Source organism: Asterias amurensis, chromosome 19, assembly GCF_032118995.1.
Source record: "Asterias amurensis chromosome 19, ASM3211899v1".
NCBI classification, from domain to species: Eukaryota; Metazoa; Echinodermata; class Asteroidea; order Forcipulatida; family Asteriidae; genus Asterias; species Asterias amurensis.
The window spans coordinates 13494852-13513050 of NC_092666.1; the positions used below are offsets into that span (position 1 = coordinate 13494852).

The window sequence follows — 18199 nt, forward strand, 5'->3', positions numbered from 1 at the left end:
GGGACGATAAGCTGCTGGTACCATTTGTTGTGTAACGAACGTAAAAGATCCAAGTGCACTTGTAGAAAAGCCCTTGTGTTCCTGCTTTGATTGGCTGCATATTGCGCCACAGCACCTTGTAAACAATTACATGGTGCTATGAAAAAAAAGTAGTTCACCCTGGTGCTCCTGGTTTGATTGACTGCATATTGCGCTACAGCACCTTGTAAACCATTATTAAATTGTGCTACGTAACAGGAGTACAGTCTCATACTTCAAGCATAGCCCCATAATACCTTAAAGGAAAACACTGAAGGTTTGAAACGCCTTGAGCCTTAGTCATGTTAGTGATGGATATGAGCGCTATATATGTGTAAGAAGCCACCTTTACTATTTTTAGGTTTTATGAACACAATTTCTGTACTCTCTTTTTAACATCTAGCTCAACTGAAAGAGAAGATCAACGTCGACAATTTGGTGAAGCAGTTTGAAGACAAGAAAGATGACCCTCTTGTGAGTTCACGTACCTCCCTCCAGACGGACAGCGGCATCTCAGAAAGTTTTGATCGGTTACAAGACGTCGCTGAAGGAGAGGTATCGGCATCGAGTAAGCGCTCCTTCCTGGCGAGATCAGCAAGCCTAAAAACCAAGGTAAAGTAATTGTAGATGATTCACGATTAGTTTTTGTCCTTAGAGATGCCCTGAAGAGGCAGGGTGAGGCCTTGAATAAACCCACGGCACTGACAACAAGTGCCGTGGTGCCCTGTGCTTTTGTTGTAGTGCCCTTTGCAAAGCTCCAATACAAAATAAAAATTTTTCTGATTGAGTGCCCCTCACCGGAGGAAAATTTGCTGAGCCCCTTCACGAGTGAAGCTCAAGACTTGGCAGGGTATATTTAGTTTTTGTCAAAGACCAGTATCCTCACTTGGTGTATCCCTTGTACCCGTAACCTTGTTGAAGGTCGTAGGGGCACCACAGCTGCTTTTTTCATGATTGTGCGCCATCTTATGCGGTCCTCCACTAATCTCTGCGAGGTGCTGAATGCCAGGCCCCTCCATTCCTGGAGGTTGTCGTCCCAACATTTCCTTTGCCTTCCTTGTTTTCTTTTCCCATGGACTGTGCCTTGTAGTATGCAGACCTGCCAACCTGTACGCATTTTGCGTTCCATGTACGCATTTTCACCCCTGAGTACGGTGGTACGAGATATTCTCCAGAACGTACGCAAAAAGCTAAATCTATATCGCGGTGTTTTAAAACTGCAGCACGAACGGACAATTTTGTTCTCAATTTTTAATCAACTGGTATTCGTTCGACCCCAAGTGCAAAAACAACAGATCAAAACACCCCACATCTGAGTCATCATTATGCGCTTCGATAAAAAACGGTTGTGCTTAGAATTATTTTTTAAATTCTTACTCCCGCTGGAAAACTAATAAACCAATGCGTAACAGAGGGGGTGGGAATGGCGCATACCAGTTCGGTCAACCTGGTATAGTACATGTACAGCTTTATGCATGGATGTAAATGTACATGTACGTGCACACAACGCACGTGTTCGGCTCGAATTCGTTTGGCATCGCCGTGTGTTTATACTATGCAATATGGACGCCGATCGAAGGCGAAGTGTCAGTGATGGGGGGAAAAGTACTCCACCCGAAAAAAAAAAAAAGAGAATGCATGCTCCGAAGAAGTTTCCTCAACGTGGAAAATAATGCATTTTGCACAGTGCACGTGTGCAGTCGGCAGTGCACACATTGATACATCTCAAAGAGCGGCAGCAGTTTAGGTAGGAGGTACCATTGATGTTATTATTTACGTCACGATTTTTTCCAACTCCTGAGAATTTGGGGAGAATAATGGGAATTTGATGGCCTGTAATCTTTGTATAAGCCTGATAAGGGAAACAAATGATGAATTGAAGCATGCCTGAATTGAAGTGGAACTGGAAAACTCTACGGTGGGCTTTCGTTTGTCCGTTTACTGGGCGACCAAAGATGGATACCAAGTTATAATATTTGCATGCCGAGTTTAAGTTACTAATAATTTAGGAACACTATTCAACAGAGGTTTTCAATGAAATTAATATATGTTATTGGATCAGAAATGTGTCAAAATGGGCTCGCCGCCCGTAGGGAAACCCCTGGCCAATTTGTTTTTTGATATAATTTAGTTTTATTTTTTATGGCCCCTTCAGTTTAGCATCTTCAGTTTAGCATTTGGAACATTGTTCCAGCAGTCAACTGGTTATTTTTTTTCTTTTTTTTCCCCCAGACTGTTAAGGTCACAGCACAAAAAGTCAGAAAAGGCCACATCAACCACCCCTAAGATAAACACTGATATCATGATAAAACTTTTTTTATGAAGTAGCCTGTATTTTGTGTGAATATGATATATAATTACATTAAATGAATGGTTCATCTAAAATGAAGTGGTCCATGGTTTTTGCTGACTGACCGTTGGCATTGTGCCATATGGCGACGTGCATTGGGCGATCTGGTTTATGCCGCTGCGATAATGTGGTACTCAAAAATAAATTACAAGGTTGGCAGGTCTGAGTATGGTCTTTAAGAGTCATGTTTACCGGGTGATGTGACCATACCACATCAGTTTCCTCTTCTTTACTGTTGCAAGCAGCTCCTTGTTGGTGTATCCCAACATGTATCAAATAACAAAGTTTTTTCCTTTTTTTTCTCTTTTTTTTTTTCTTTTTTTTTTTCTTTTTTTTTTTCTTTTTTTTTTTTTTTCTTCTTTTTTTTAGCCTTTGAGAAAGACTCTTACAAGAAAGACTCTTAACTATTTTTTGCATTTATACTCTCGGTCCATTTGGTTGGTAAGTTGTTTGCAACAGCTAATTCTATTTTCTCAAATAACAAAGCTGTGAAAATTTGGACTCAATTTGAAAATGGTGCATACATGAATGTTTGCGAGTCCAGTTTATTTTTTGAGATAGCATTCTTACCCTCAGTTGCATTTATCTTTTCAGGGTGAGGAGAAACGGGAAAGACGACCACCAGGTGACCGTCGATCCAGAAGGTAATTACATGTATTATTTTATTTTATTTTTTTTTTTATTTTTTTTTAATTTTATTGGAATGGTTTGGGTTTGTGTTTTGTTGTTAATTAATCAATTGTGCATGACTGTTTGTTGGAACTAAAATTTATCTGTTATGATGGTATTTTTAAATTATTTTATATCAGATTTTGTGAGAATTTTTCTCAGTTTCACTTTGGTTGCAGGGTTGTCTTTGTCACCATACGTGTCAGTTCTGCCAATTTTCTCTAATTCTGCAGAAAATTCCCGAAAATAAACTAATCTTTCCATGTTCTGATCAACAAATTTTAAAATCTCCTTGATTATGGAAACTTTTGACCGACCATGTTGAATTTATTTCTGACTTTGTGGTACAAAATCTTCTTGATTGTAAGATGCAAATGTTGGCAGCACTGACTTGCACCAAGTGGTAATTTTGACGAGTTTATTACAAACTGTTTTAAAATGTTTGTATTCATTTTATTGCACATTTAATTTATGCATGATTGCTCGTTTTTTATCTTTTGTGTCTGGAGTTTTCTTGGCCCGTAAGTTCCACTTGATTTTGTTTTCGCACTCCCAACTTTTGACGTCCAATCATGGCACGCACAGTTGAAGTTCTCCATGACTGTTCTCACCAAAATAAAGTTACACTTTTTGCAGATCATCTTTGCACCAAGTCCCTTTTCTTATTTAAGAACAAGCAACATTGTAAAGTTAGAGCCGAGGGTTTATAGCCAGAAACACGCATAACACACTTTTCGAAAAGTCATGCTATGCATTCTTCTCTAGAGTTGACTGTTCTAATGTAGTAACTTTAGTACTTGGGAGAAGCACTTTAGTACTTGGGAGAAGCACTTTAGTACTTGGGAGAAGCACTTAATGTCATGTTGTCGTTAAAAATGTTAAATATTATATCCATTTGTAACATGATAGCAGTTAACATACTCGTATTTCCCACCACACAGATTTGGAACTTCAGTTCCACCAATGACCCATAGGTTCCAGTTAGCACTTTAAATTTTTAGTGGAACCAATTCACCTATAAGGATGTAGGTTCCAATAAGCACTTAACTACACGATAGCACTCAAACTTTTTGTCATCCCACCTTACAGTTTTGCACATAGTCCTACAAATGAATCTGAGGTTCCAATTAGCACTTAAACGTGATAGCAATAAACATGTGTTCCCACTATACAGATTTGACCTTCACACCCACTGGACCAATAGGTTCCAATAAGAGCACTTGGCACTTAAAGTGATAGCGTTTGACCCATAGTTGAATTTGCATGTTCCTAATACCAATTTCCCCAATGTGTTAAGAGTCAATTGTGTCATTTGATAACTGATTTGTTGCATCCTTTTTTAATGTGGTGAATTATTTGATACTGAGAGTTTGGGGTGGGGGGTCCTAAAAAGGTCATCTCTCTTTCGTCGTTTGATAACTTGTGGTGAAATGTGATGCATGATAACGTTTTTGAAACCCGACCTACAAGTGTATCCTGAAATTCAAGACGCTGAAATGTTGATAATTTTGTTGTGGGAGCAAGGCTCATGAACCCTTAGGAATAAAATGGATTGGAACAATAGTGGTACAAATATTCCGTTTTACCTTGCCTTTACCTAGCACTTGTTACTTCACCTTTATAGTAAAGGTACCACTAGATAAGCACTTGTCACCTTACCTTTCTAGTGAACGTAGCACTTGATGTCTTGTGTACCATTAGGAATCTAGTGGATTGGAATGATTGCACCATACCCTAAAAGTTAGGACCTTAACTAGAATGAGTTAGCACTTAAATATCACTCACTGTTGCAAGATGAACAATCTAGAGGATCGGAATGAAGATACCTTACCCTAATGTTAGGACCTGACCTTTAACAGAGAAGGGACTTTAATAGCACTCAATGTCTCTGCATTAAGAATCTAGAGAATCGGGAACTTAACCTAAAGTTAGGACCTTAACTTTAATGAAGATCACTGTCTCAGCATGAACAATATAGAGCGAAGGTACCTTTTCTGTTAGGACCTTTCCTTAAGTAAAAAGGCACCTTCTCACTCAATGTCTCAACATTAAGTTTGTAGAGAACTTCATGATAGTACCTTACCCTTATGTTAGACCCCTAACTTTAATGAAGATAGTACTTTAGTAATCTAGATGATTGAAATGTTTGTGCCTCACCTTACATTTCCACAAAATAGTTAAGAGTTTTGACCGAAAACCCTCTTGTATTCACAAATAAATTGATTTTTTGTTGCCTTTTGGACTTCTTACATAATAATCTGTGAACTATTATTTAGTGAAAAAGTATATGACTTTCTTTTACACAAATTCCTGTTTGCTTTATAATATCAAATCAGCCTAATCTAAATTGAGTATACAAGTGACACACACTGAGGAAATTGGTATTTGGTAGGTCTTACGAGTGGTCACAAGAGGGCGCTGTTTGTGACAATTGGTGTTGGAAGTGGGATACATTTTCAACCAATATTTGTGTTCTGTGTGACCAATATTCCCAGTTGGTTTAGTTGCAGCGCCCTCTTGTGATCTGTATGAGCCATGAACCAGCGCTCGTCCGACTTTGCATTTTGATTTTCTTTTTTTGGTTTTTCTGTTTTTCTTTGTGCTTGATTTTGGTTTCCCTGTTCCTCACGAATAACGTCCATGTACGTAGCTCCAACGAACGAACTCCATCTCAATCAACAGAGTAAGTTTGACATCACCTCATTCCACTAACACACAAGGTTAAAGGTTAAAGGTTAGACACCTTCAGACTTGGGCCAGTTTGATCGACGACCATTTGTCAGCCACTAGTCACTGTTTCCATGAATGAAATACATCCTAGGTGCCTGGCAAAATGGCTCAATGGTGAACAATATTCAACTACAGTCCCCTGATTGAACTTGCTCCTTGATGTCTAATCAAGGTCAAAGGTTAATGTACTCGCGCATTGTAAGGTCAAGGGTCACCGATTGGTACCCATTCACATTGGTTGGTAAACACATACAAAACATTTATTCCCCATTCACTATGAGGTCATTCTGACAAAAATCTTAAAAATTATCTTTTACCAAAATTGCACTTTCTGCTTTTTTGTTGTTGTTGTTTTGCTCAATGTTCCTTTATTATTTGCAAGTGTTTTTTGTTTTATTCAATGCCACCTTTTTCCATTCATTTTTATCATTATCATTTGGGTGTTTTGGATCTTGGCAACGTGTCATTATTCATGTAGTTACACTCTTTAGCCCCTTTTCACACGAGAGCAATTTAGAAGGGGACCCTTACTGTATTTTAGCATTTGCTGTTCCTGATGGCGATTTGAACTTTGCGTTCCTTTCACACAAGGTGCGTTTTTTGAAAAACTTCACAACCATGCTCAAACTTAGCAAAGGACCCTTGCTAAATTTCTGTCGTGTGAAAGGGTCTTTTGTAACCAAGGGCAGAACTTATCTCTGTTTGATTTTATAGGATGTAGGGTTAAAGGATCTATGTACTTTTTGTAGGACAAAAAACACAATGTCCACAGATTTACACTAAACTTACACAGTTTGAAGATAATGATAGTAGAAAGCTTCCCTGAAAATATTACAGGCTGAGGTGCTGTAGTTTTTGGGAAATGAGTAAAACAACGTCATGAAAATAATTTTGGTCTCATGAGACCAAAATTATTTTAAGCATTTGCAAACAAATTTTCATGACATTGTTTCATTCATTTCTCAAAAACTGCAGCACCTCAGTAAGTATTATTTGAAGGGAAGCTTTCCATTATCATTATCTTCAAACTCTGTAAGTTTAATGTAAATCTATGGACCCTTTGAAGAAGTACCCAAATCCCTTAAAACACATTATACAGTGTTCTTCCTCAACACTGCTCTGCACAGGTTAACCCTCATACTGCCTGACCATTCAGTACCATCCACTATTGGTTTGAGTGGTGTATATAAAGTATTCCAGCCTGCAATATGATACCATGTAGTGTTTGCCCAGTACACACATGGGCCAAGTTTGATAAAGTTGTCAAGCAGAAAATGCTACTTCAAAAATTTCTTTGCTGAGCAAAAGTTGAGTGGAGGGCCATTCACAACAATCTTCACAAACTTCATGTAATTTTGGCTGGTAAGCTGTTTTTGTTAAGCATTTTGAATGTTTGGTTAAACTCGCTAGAAAATGTAAGACCAAGAGTAGGAGGGTTAACTATTTCTATTGAACTGTGCAAAGCACAACAGCCCCTTAAAAACAAAACTAGAGAAGATAAGTTTTGTACTTGGTCACACCGTACATTCATTAACCACTACTACATGATTTAGATCATCATTGTTATTCAGATTTCACATTGCATTATCACTTTCAAAAAGAAGACTTTAAGATTTTAATGATAATAAATGTAGATTCCCAAATGGTGATTTTTTGTCAACAGAATCTTAAAATTTGAAAATGTTTTCTTTTGAGTTTATTTGGTTGGTCCATATTGGCGACTTTGGCAAGTTAAGTTCCGTATCCATAGACGCTAGGACGCATTGAACCCATCCTAACTCGTCCTAACTCGTCCTAACTCGAGATAGCATTAATCCTAGCGTTTGTGAAATCGGCTGCTGGTCAGCTTCAGTGTTTGAAGTGAGGCACTGTCAACAATTTATGCAAAGCTTGTAAGCACTAACATCTTGCTTAACAAAATAATTTGCTAATTTAAGAATACGTGGGTACCACTCACAAGCAATGTATGTTACATGACGATTTGGCTGGTAACCTGGTAACATGTTAAGCAGATTCTTTTTTAGCAAGCGAATTTACATTTTGATCATAAACCGTCGTTTCCATCAGCTGAACTTTGTGTGATTGTGAAGAAAGGGAAAAATGTCTTACATTTTTTACTTTTCTTCGTTGAATCAGTGATGTAGATGTGGATGGGCACAGCGTCGTCACAGCTCTAAATAATACATCACATGCCAGCTCATCTTCCAGCCTGTCAACGAGGTATGTGGCTATTTCATGTCTAGATATATTTATCCCTATTATTTCTATGTATTATACATGTATGTCGCTATTTCATGTCTCTGTTTAGATGGGTTTTTTAAAATGTAAATGTTGTTTGGCGGATACACAAAAAAGGAAAGAAAATACAATTTATTTTTATGTTTTTATAATTTCACAAAAATATCAACGAATTCATATAGAATGCACCAGATTGCACAGTGGGACTTTTCAAACCAAGCTAAACACCAAGTAATAGACTGATCCATTAAGCTCTGCCCCATTGCGTATTGACCAATCACAACGCAACGAAGGTCCGACACTAAGATCCGACATGCGTGCGCGTATCTTGGCGCGTGCAGTAGAGTTGTGCAGAAAGGCATTGGAGAGCCCCAACGTGTTCTTGCACACACGTGCGTCATGGGCGGAGCCTACTGGATCGGTTAATTGCAGTGTTGCCCTGTGCTATTGCTGTGGTGCCCTTTGTAAAGTCCCAATACAAATTAAAACAAGTTCTCATTGAAGCGCCCTTACCAGAGGAAAATTGCTGTGCCCCTTCAAGAATAAAATTCAAGGCCTGAATGTGTACATGTTGGTCAGCCGTTGTTCTTGATATTCTTACTTTTTTTCAAAAGATCAAATTGCCTGGTCAATGTTCACCTCATACTCCATTTATACTCTGTTAAATGATAATTTCGCATCTGATGAAGTGCATGTACAAGTCTTGAACTTCACTCTTAAAGGGGCACAGCAATTTTCCTCTGAGGGGCACTTCTATGAAGAAAATCTAAACTTGTATTGGAACCTTTGCAAAGGGCACCACAGCAAAAGCACAGGGCACCGCAGCAATTGCTGTGGGTGCCGTGGGTTTTTTCTAGGCCTGGGAGTAGTTGTTGCTACGAAAGTTCATGCAGTTTATGTAATTAGTTAGTCTTAAAGCGCTACCACTACCTTCCTTGTTTAATAATTTCCCACGGTTTTTGTTCCCCTCTATTGGCATGACAGGAGTCAAGATTCCCCGTCTGCGTCGAACGACTCACTGTCGTCTCGACCGATTGAGGAGGACGAGGGAGAGGACTCAGACATGGAGGCCGAGACGGACCCGCCCAACTGGCAAGACCTGGTGGATAAGGACATCGTCAAACGTCTCAAACCTAAGGAGGTCAAACGGCAAGAGGTCATTAATGGTAAGGGCAAAGGTCAACAGATGTGTCTCATTGGTGTGTTGGGTGAACTGGAAATTGTGGGATTATCTCCTAATACCAAATTCTTTGACCTTAAAACCAACCTGATCTTAAGAAACACTCACAGGCTGTCAAAGACTAGACTGTTTCCCTGGCTCTATCAAGGCACTGGTCTCACAGGCCCAATGATTTCATTGGAAAAAATTATTCTACTGTTTTATATTCACTGTGTAATAATTGTGGTGTATTATTATTAATGGTTTATTTATTCAACAATATTTATATTTACAATTTGTCAGTTAATACAAGAAAAAGATAGTTACATGTAAATGTACATTAAAATGCACAAACGACACAAGACCCCAAAAGTAACAGAGCAAAATACCCAGAATTGCACAAAAAACATAAAAATCACAGAATAGTCCCTAACCAGATCTGGAAAGCATTGCATACATGTACAATGTATGAACAACAGTTAAAAAGAATTAAAATGAAGGACAGCAAAAATAAACAAAAAATTGAATGAAGATATACAGTGTATGATTAAGCCGACATTCACAGTACATGTGAAATGAGTATCTGGCATTATTCACGAGCCTCAAAATGTGATGTCAGATGGTAAGGCTAAGAGACAGGGGTGTATTACGCAGTCTCAACCAAGAACTGTTTCTGTTTCTGCCTTAGGTTGATCACTGGCCATTGACTGAAAAAGTTATTGGTTACGACTGCGAAAACGCACCCCGGGTCACTCTCAGTGACTGCACAATCTAAAGAGGGCTTTCTGTATAATGCGGATTACTTGTAACAAATAATAATATTGAAGTCTTATATAGCGCACGCATCTACCAAACAAGGTACTCAAGGCGCTGAGTGTATACAAACTTACAGAAAGATAGGTTATTGCAGTGATGAATTCTGAGACATGATTATGTGGCACCTTGTTAGGGTTTACAAGATGCTACGGCGCATACAGCAGCCACAACCAGGAACACCGGGGCGAAACCCCTTCTGATTTCAATAAGTGCACTGGGTTCTTTTACATGCGTTACACAACTCATGGGACCAAATGACCAACGGCTTAACGTCCCATCCGAAGGGCGAAGCAAAAGTGTCTTGCTTAAGGACACAAGTGTCACGGCTGGGGATTTGAACCCTCACTCTGCTGATCAGAAACACCAGAGCTTGAATTCGGTGCTCTTAACCGCTCGACCACGACACTTCCATACTTGTAGTGCTTACTTTCCCCGTAAACTACACCATGTTTAATCAAAGCTCCGCTTCCCCTCCATTAACAGAGCTGTTCCACACGGAGAAGTCCCACGTGCGTAACCTGAAGGTTCTGGACCGAGTCTTCTACCGACCTATGCTAAGGGAGCAGATACTAAGCAAGGAGCTTATCCATGCTGTGTTCCCCAATCTGAGTGAGATGTTACAGATCCATGGCCCGCTTAATGACATCATGAAGAAGGAGCGGAAGACATCACAAATCATCCAGGAGGTGGGATCGTTTCTGCTCAAGACGGTAAGTTCAAGAGATTTTATAGTAGATAAGAAACGTTGAAGGAAGTAAGGTTTTGGTTGTAAAAAACTTGGATGTACAGGGGTTGACTGACTTCACAAAGAGTTAAGACTAATCTTAACTCGAGTTAGGACGAGTTACTCGTCTTAACTTAGGACTAGCCTTAAAGGCAGTGGACACTATTGGTAATTACTCAAAATAATTATTGGCATAAAACCTTTCTTGGTGATGAGTAATGGGGAGAGGTTGACGATATAAAACATTATTAGAAACGGCTCCCTCTGAAGTGCCATAGTTTTCGAGAAAGAAGTAATTTTCCGCTAATTTGATTTTGAGACCTCAAGTTTAGAACTTGAGGTGTTTTTTCTTTCATTATTATCTTGCAAGTTTGATGACCGATTGAGCTCAAATTTTTACAGGTTTGTTATTTTATGCATATGTTGAGATATACCAACTGTGAAGGCTAGTCTTTGACAATTACCAATAGTGTCCACTGCCTTTAAGTTTTTAATATCTCTTAGGACTAGTCCTAAGTTAGGACCAGTCCTAACTCTTTGTGAAATCAAGGGCTTGAATTTGGGAGACAAAATGTTTAATGAACCAGAAATATTTGTTAAAGACTAGAACCAAAATTGTAAAAAAAAACAATTCCTGGGCCCTGACACAGTTTCATTGAACTGTTTTATTTGAACAATTATGCACCAAGACACGTAAGAGAAGATTTTGTTCATCTGTCTTTTGGGGTGTTAAGTGTATTTCGTTCATTACTCAACAGAATTGCAAGTCTATTCCAGACTCAAGATTAACATTTGAACATAATTTGTTAGTGTAAACTTTGAGCCTTGGATGTAGCTACTAGGGTATAGTATGTGTGTTAGATAAGAACCATTTATTATTATTTCTTTTTTTCTGCACAGTTTGACGGTGAGTCTGGTGAGACAGCGAAGCGAGTGTGCGCCACGTTTTGTCAGAATCAGAAAGCGGCTCTTGAGATGTTGAAGAACAGACGCAAGAAGGACAGCAAACTTAGTCAATTTCTTGCCGTAAGTCAAAAAGAAAAATTCTTGTTGCAATTCTCTGGGTTTTATTTCTATGCCCTCCACTTACAGGCATGACAGGGATACAATAATGTTGGTTTTGTGAAAGTGAAATTAAATAAATGGTTCAAAAATTAAGTTTGGTGGTCATGTTTTTATATTAAAAAAAAAGTTTGTTTTGTAGGACTTGGTTTAGTTTTAAGGAACACGTTGCCTTGGATTGGTTGAGTTGGTCTATAAAAGGCGTTTGTAACCATTTGTTATCAAATTTATTTGGTTAGAAAGATGTTGTAAAAGTAGAATACAATGATCTACACAAATATGCCACGAAATTGCGTGGTTTTCCTTTTACCTCATCGACTAACACAGTCGGCCATTTATGGGAGTCAATAAATGGCCTCAATTTCGAGGCTAATTTGTGTTGATCATTATATTCTACTTTTAAATTATCTATCTAACCATTTGCATTTTATAACAAATGGTTTCAGCTGCTTTTCAACGACCAACTCGCTTGATCCAAGGCAACGTGTTCCTTTAAGACATGTTAGTCAGAGGGTTGTCTGGGTGGCTTTTGAACACCCTGTTTATCTGTCATTTGCATGTATTGTACATGTACAAGAACATTTTGAACACCCAGTTTTTAAATTTCAGACAAATGTTGTCACCCTTTACCGAAATCCTGACGTGGTTGAAAATTATAGTTGTATTTCAAGTCGCTACTATTGTTTATCTGTTTTTTGCAGGATGCTGAGGGCAATACGTTATGCAGGCGTCTACCGTTGCAGGCCATTATAACGACTGGTATGCAGAGACTAACCAAGTATCCACTCCTCATTGAGAACCTTATGAAATACACTCAACGTAAGTTACTCATGTTTCATTATTCTATTGTGTTTACTCACGCTTTATTTACTGCGTTGAAAAATTAATAAAGTTTTAGTAGATGTTAAACCAGATGGTACCCACTGCCAAAACATAGGATTTGAACTGCCTCTACCTACCAGGCAATCTCGGTAGTCTAGTTGGTAAGACACTGCTCTAGAATTGCAAGGGTCGTGGGTTTGAATCCCACCCGAGTAAATATGCCTGTGATATTTTTTCACAGGACTCGGGGGAAAGTACTGAGTATACAGTGCTAACACACATCGGTGTATGGTTAAAAAACAAAAAACAAAATATTACTCAAGTTTCTTTATACTTTGTTGAGTATTACTCAGGTTTCATTTACTCGCTCGTAAATTACTCAGGTTTTTATTAATTGTTTTTTACCCGTACACTAATTTGTGTAAGAATTGTATACTTGGTACTTTCCCCGAGTTCTGTGAAAAGAATCTCCCCATGGGGTGAGAGTGCAGCTTCCCGACAGGAGATCCCACCTCGACCTAGCCATGGAGACCCTCCCACGTTTGGACCACGATAGGCCAAGCTCTCAGCCACGTTGTAGTAGGAGTGGCGTCTATGTGTGACCAAGGTCCTGTTTTGATTAGATAAGTGACAAAACAAAAAACTTCACAATCCCATCTCCAAAATAAAAAGGCAGTTATTCCATTTTGAAACCTTATTTTTCTCGACATGGGATCTTTTGAGATACAAACAGGGCCAACCAGTCCTTTCCTGCTGAGCTACAAGATATAAAACATTTATATTGCTTTTTCCTCTCAGCTAAATTGAAGGAGTACGCTGCCTTAGAAAGGGCGCTTGTGTGCACCAAGAAACTCTTAGCAAACGTCAATCAAGCCGTAAAGGAGTGCGAGAATCATCAACGATTGCTGGACATCAATCGTCATCTTGAGAAGGGACCGTTTGAACGCTCCAACCACCCTATTGCTGCCGAGTACAAGGTTGGTGTCGTATCCAGTGGAGCATGTTTCTTGTGTCCTTAAGCATGGCACTTAACCATGTTTGCTTTGTACAGTTTGGGACGTAGTGTTTTCTGCTCTACCAGCCAGGCTTCTGATGGATGATACCCATGCCTACACCCTTATGGGGTTACCCTGTTTCAGCCCCAGGAGAAGGTGGCAACAGTCCCTGGAAAAAAATTATTGATTGTAGCCTACACCTTGAAGTGGCCATCAGGCCTTGTGTGTCTGGCGCCTTGCATATAAAATCCCCTGGCCGCTGCTTCCCAGGTTGTATCGTAATTTGGGTGTGATCCCTGGCTACACGGCAGTTAACGGTTGTATGGCTTCTGACTGGCACCCCCAAACAAAGATATTGACAAAATAGGGACACCGCCAACATAGGGCTAGATAAGCTCAGTTGGTAGAGCGCCGGCACGTTAATCCAGAGGTCGTTGGTTCAAATCCCACTATAGTCAATTCTTTGTTCAACCCCAAAAATCATTTCAAAATTTACCCAGTCAGATTCCCTTGTGGTTTATATTGATAATACAAAAAAAGTTATAATATGTCTGGTACTGACATTATATTCTTTCCTCTTTCTGCCCCCTGTAGAACCTTTCGCTAACTTCCCGGAAGCTCCTTCACGACGGACCAGTCACATGGAAACTCAGTAAAACAAAAGTTATAGGTAAGCTCGAGAAAAAAACACTGCTGGACAACGGTAAAGTTACCGGACTCTGGTCCAGTAAGTATGTGTTACTAGCCCATTGCTAAAACTTCTTAACTGGACTCGGGTCAGTGGTCCTGTGGTAGATCAATATCCATGGTTGAACTTGCTGTCCCAATGCTGGTACCCTGGCTAGACTTGTTGGGTTGTTGGGACTTGTGGCTCAATGCTAAAATTACTACTCTGGCCATTGGTCCAATAGTATTTCAATCCCTGGCTGAACTTTTTGGTTGTTGATCCACAGTAAAACTACATGTACTGGCCAGAGTGGTCCATACCCTGTCTGGACTTGTTGGGTTGTTGGGGTTGTGACCCAATGCTAAAATGACTACTCTGGCCAGGACTGTGGTCCAATGGTATTTCAATCCCTGGCTGGACTTTTTTGGTTATTGATCCACAGTAAAAGTACTTTTTTTTTTCTTTTTCTTTTTTCATTTTATTTATATTTTTTATTATCCAACATCCAACAGCGCAAGCGCCAATTACAGGATGGATAAAAATATTAATATTAAACATTATAAAAACAGTAAAATTAAGGAAGTAAACAATAGTAAAAACACAAAAACGCACACAGTGGTCGATACCCTGACTGGACTTGTTGGATTTGTTAAGGTTTGTGGCCCAATGCTAAAATTACTGGACTCTGTCGGTATATCCACCCCAGCAACATCTTATAATAATATGTTTTTGTTTCTTCTGCAGATCTTTATGCACTTCTTCTGGAGGATATTCTAGTCTTACTCCAGAAGCAAGATGATCGTTACATCATGAAGTGTCACTCCACGACGGTACCGACCCAGCTTGAAGAGAAGAAGAATACTCATAGCCCTATCATTAAGATTAACAGCGTGTTGTGCAGGGAGGTCGCTACAAGTAAGTATCACAATTCCCCCAACGCCATTGCAAAGATAGAGGGAGCCCTATTTGCAGTCTTTAGGACCCTGTTACACAAGGCAATACAAAAATAGTCCAGTGACGTCAAAATCTGTATTACATTCGTAATATGAATCTGGCTTAAAGCCATTGGACACTTTTGGAACAGAAACAAAATTAAAAGTTCACAGAAACATAACTTACAGGGTTTACAGAAGGTAATGGTAAAAGACTTCTCTTGAAATATTATTCCATGAAATGCTTTACTTTTTGAGAAAACATTAAAACAATTATCAATTCTCGATATCGAGAATTACGGATTTATTTTAAACACATGTCATGACACTGCAAAACGCGCGGAAACAAGGGTGGGTTTTCCCGTTATTTTCTCCCGACTCCGACGACCGATTGAGTCTAAATTTTCACAGGTTTGTTATTTTTTATATAGGTTGTGATACACAAAGTGTGGGGCTTTGGACAATACTGTTTACCGAAAGTGTCCAATGGCTTTACAGGAACATAACAGAATTGGTTTTCACTAACAAAACAGTTACTGGCAGTGTAAGCACATTATGTAATACACCATATACATGTACATAAACTGACAAACCTGTGAAAGTTTGAGATCGATCGGCCATCTGGGTCAGGAGAAAATAGTGAAAAACCGATAGTACATTTTGCATGACATTGTTAAAAAAAATGAATAAACTGTTCACTGAGCGACAAACTCTTTTTTTACTTCTCATCAAATATTATATTTCAGACATTTCAGATTTGTTATACTATCATCATCATTAGACCGTGTAAGTTTATGTAAATCTGTGGTCTTAGACAAGTTTTCTTCTTACAAATTCTTTAATGTTCCTTTAACTATCTTTTATTGACATTTGTAGACAAACGAGCCTTCTTCCTGGTCAGTACGTCGACGGCCGGACCCCAGATCTACGAGCTTACAACCATCTCGATGTCGGAACGGCAGACATGGATGGACATGATCCTTAAGACCCAGGAGGAAGCCAAGAAGGCGGCTCGAGGGGGCACCACGCCGGTCAATACCAACACCATTTCTATCTTGAACAGCATGCCCGATCTGCACGAAGAAGAAGGTGAAGATGTCACATCAAAATCGTAAGTTCCCTGTTTATTCCCCGTTTGAGCACAAAAATTTGCTTAGCATGAAATTTCTTCCTTCATAAGAACAGGGTTAACAAACAAATCTCCATTTGTTGCAATTGCTTGTTACTGGTATTCAGCTGTTAATTGCTTATCCTGAAAGTCACGCGGAAATTTGGTTGGTAATCCTGTTTTTCTCAAGGAAGAAATTTCATGCTCTATGAAATTGGGCCTTGGAAATTCTTTCTTTTTCTTTGGGGGGGGGGGGGATTTTTTAAATTTGTTTATATCTAAGATCAAACTCATAACAACATGAAGATAAAACCAAATGGAACACCCCAGATTCCAGAGTAATGCTTTTAAAAAAAAATAATAATGTAAGCAGGCTTAGGGCTCGCAAGCTTTCGCGCTCGAAGCTTTCGCGCTCGCAAGCTTTCACACTCTCAAGCTTTCAACAGCCTTTCTCATCCCTTAAGTCGGCATCATAGGATACCACTACGCCAACTCAATCACACTTGTGATCTTTTCGAGGAAAGGCATCGATTTTTGTATTATTTTTTTTATTTTCCAGATCTGCGGAGGGTGGACCAACTAAGGTGATGGAAGAGGAGTCAATAAGCGTTGAAATCAGCAATCCACCAGAAGTCAGCCAGCCAGAGGTGGTTACACAAAGCACCAAGATTGCCGGTGAGTTTGGATTTGTTAACACCTAAAACCTTTTGGGTTATTTAGTGGGATCCTTCTTCATAAATCAAATACCATGTTGTCTTGTCAGTGTCTTGTCCTAAAGTAGCTCTTCCGTTATGCACAAGTTTGAAATTGTTAAAATGTTGTATGCACAAAGCAAGTACGTGCCGAGATATAAAGTTTTTGCAAACTTGAAATACAATGTTTCTGCACTAACCAAACTATTGGACTGTGAGTTTAGTGGTATGCCTGAACTCTGATCCCGTGTAAAGTATGATCAGTTTACAAGTGCAGTCGTCAGTCCAACACCATACAGTACATTTTTTGTAACTCACCGCCCAAACTGTTGGACTCTGATTATGGTGGTAAACCTGATCCCAAGTAAAGCATGATCAGTTTACGAGTGCAGTCCTCAGTCCAACACCATTCAGTAACTCAACATCCAAACTGTTGGACTCTGATTATGGTGGTAAACCTGATCCCATGTAAAGCATGATCAGTTTACGAGTGCAGTCGTCAGTCCAACGCCATTCAGTAACTCAACAACCAAACTGTTGGACTCTGATTATGGTGGTATGCCTGATCCCATGTAAAGCATGATCAGTTTACGAATGCACCAAACATTTTACAAATGTTATATTTATTTATTTTTTTTTTCTCTATTTTTTTTCAGAAGATGTAAGGCAAGACTCTCCACAGGATATGTTATCATCGTTGTCAAAGACGTTACAAGAGGTAAGAGAAGTTTAATGTGTCTTGATTGGTCCTGTGCAATCTTCAATGGATCACAAGAAACCAATAGAACCCTTGCAATACTTGAAGCGTACTCACATGTACCTATCCTGGGTGTCATTTTGGGTGTCAAAATCGTATACAAACATGCACAAAAGAGAGATGAAACCCAAAATTACGCCTATTGTTTGGCGACGCATTCTGTACTGTGTAAGACATCAATAGCTCCCTCTTGCATAACGCGAAACGCTACAGGTACGCTGAGGTCACGCGCACATTTTTACACACAAAGAACAGTTATTGTCCAATGATCTGTCTCCTTTTTGAGAGTGTGACGTCATATGCAATGGTTCTATATATTTTCAATGTTTTCAAACATTGAGTTTTGAACTTGCAATACCAGAATATTTTGCTAACTTATTTTTCAAAATGTATTACATTTCAAACAATAATGTTTCAAAGGGAGTTTTCCATTAAGGCCATCTTTAGGTAAGAGGAGTCG

At 39.1% G+C, this 18199-nt stretch overlaps 1 protein-coding gene across 13 annotated transcripts in view; it reads left to right on the plus strand.

Moving 5' to 3' along the window:
* LOC139951321 (rho guanine nucleotide exchange factor 11-like) overlaps positions 1 to 18199 on the plus strand; it is a 120116-nt gene that overhangs the window by 86536 nt on the left and 15381 nt on the right. For 9 of the 13 annotated variants that reach the window (XM_071950152.1, XM_071950155.1, XM_071950157.1 and 6 more), the window contains 14 exons: positions 422 to 630; positions 2963 to 3012; positions 5688 to 5720; positions 7904 to 7986; positions 8980 to 9171; positions 10464 to 10690; positions 11605 to 11730; positions 12468 to 12585; positions 13387 to 13565; positions 14178 to 14253; positions 14995 to 15165; positions 16059 to 16293; positions 16850 to 16965; positions 17639 to 17700. In XM_071950152.1, coding sequence (XP_071806253.1) covers positions 422 to 630; positions 2963 to 3012; positions 5688 to 5720; positions 7904 to 7986; positions 8980 to 9171; positions 10464 to 10690; positions 11605 to 11730; positions 12468 to 12585; positions 13387 to 13565; positions 14178 to 14253; positions 14995 to 15165; positions 16059 to 16293; positions 16850 to 16965; positions 17639 to 17700 — 1877 coding nt within the window. Of the gene's footprint in view, positions 1 to 421; positions 631 to 2962; positions 3013 to 5687; positions 5721 to 7903; positions 7988 to 8979; positions 9172 to 10463; positions 10691 to 11604; positions 11731 to 12467; positions 12586 to 13386; positions 13566 to 14177; positions 14254 to 14994; positions 15166 to 16058; positions 16294 to 16849; positions 16966 to 17638; positions 17701 to 18199 lie in introns of all 13 variants that reach the window. The other 4 variants (XM_071950154.1, XM_071950165.1, XM_071950161.1 and 1 more) reach the window with 3 other exon arrangements.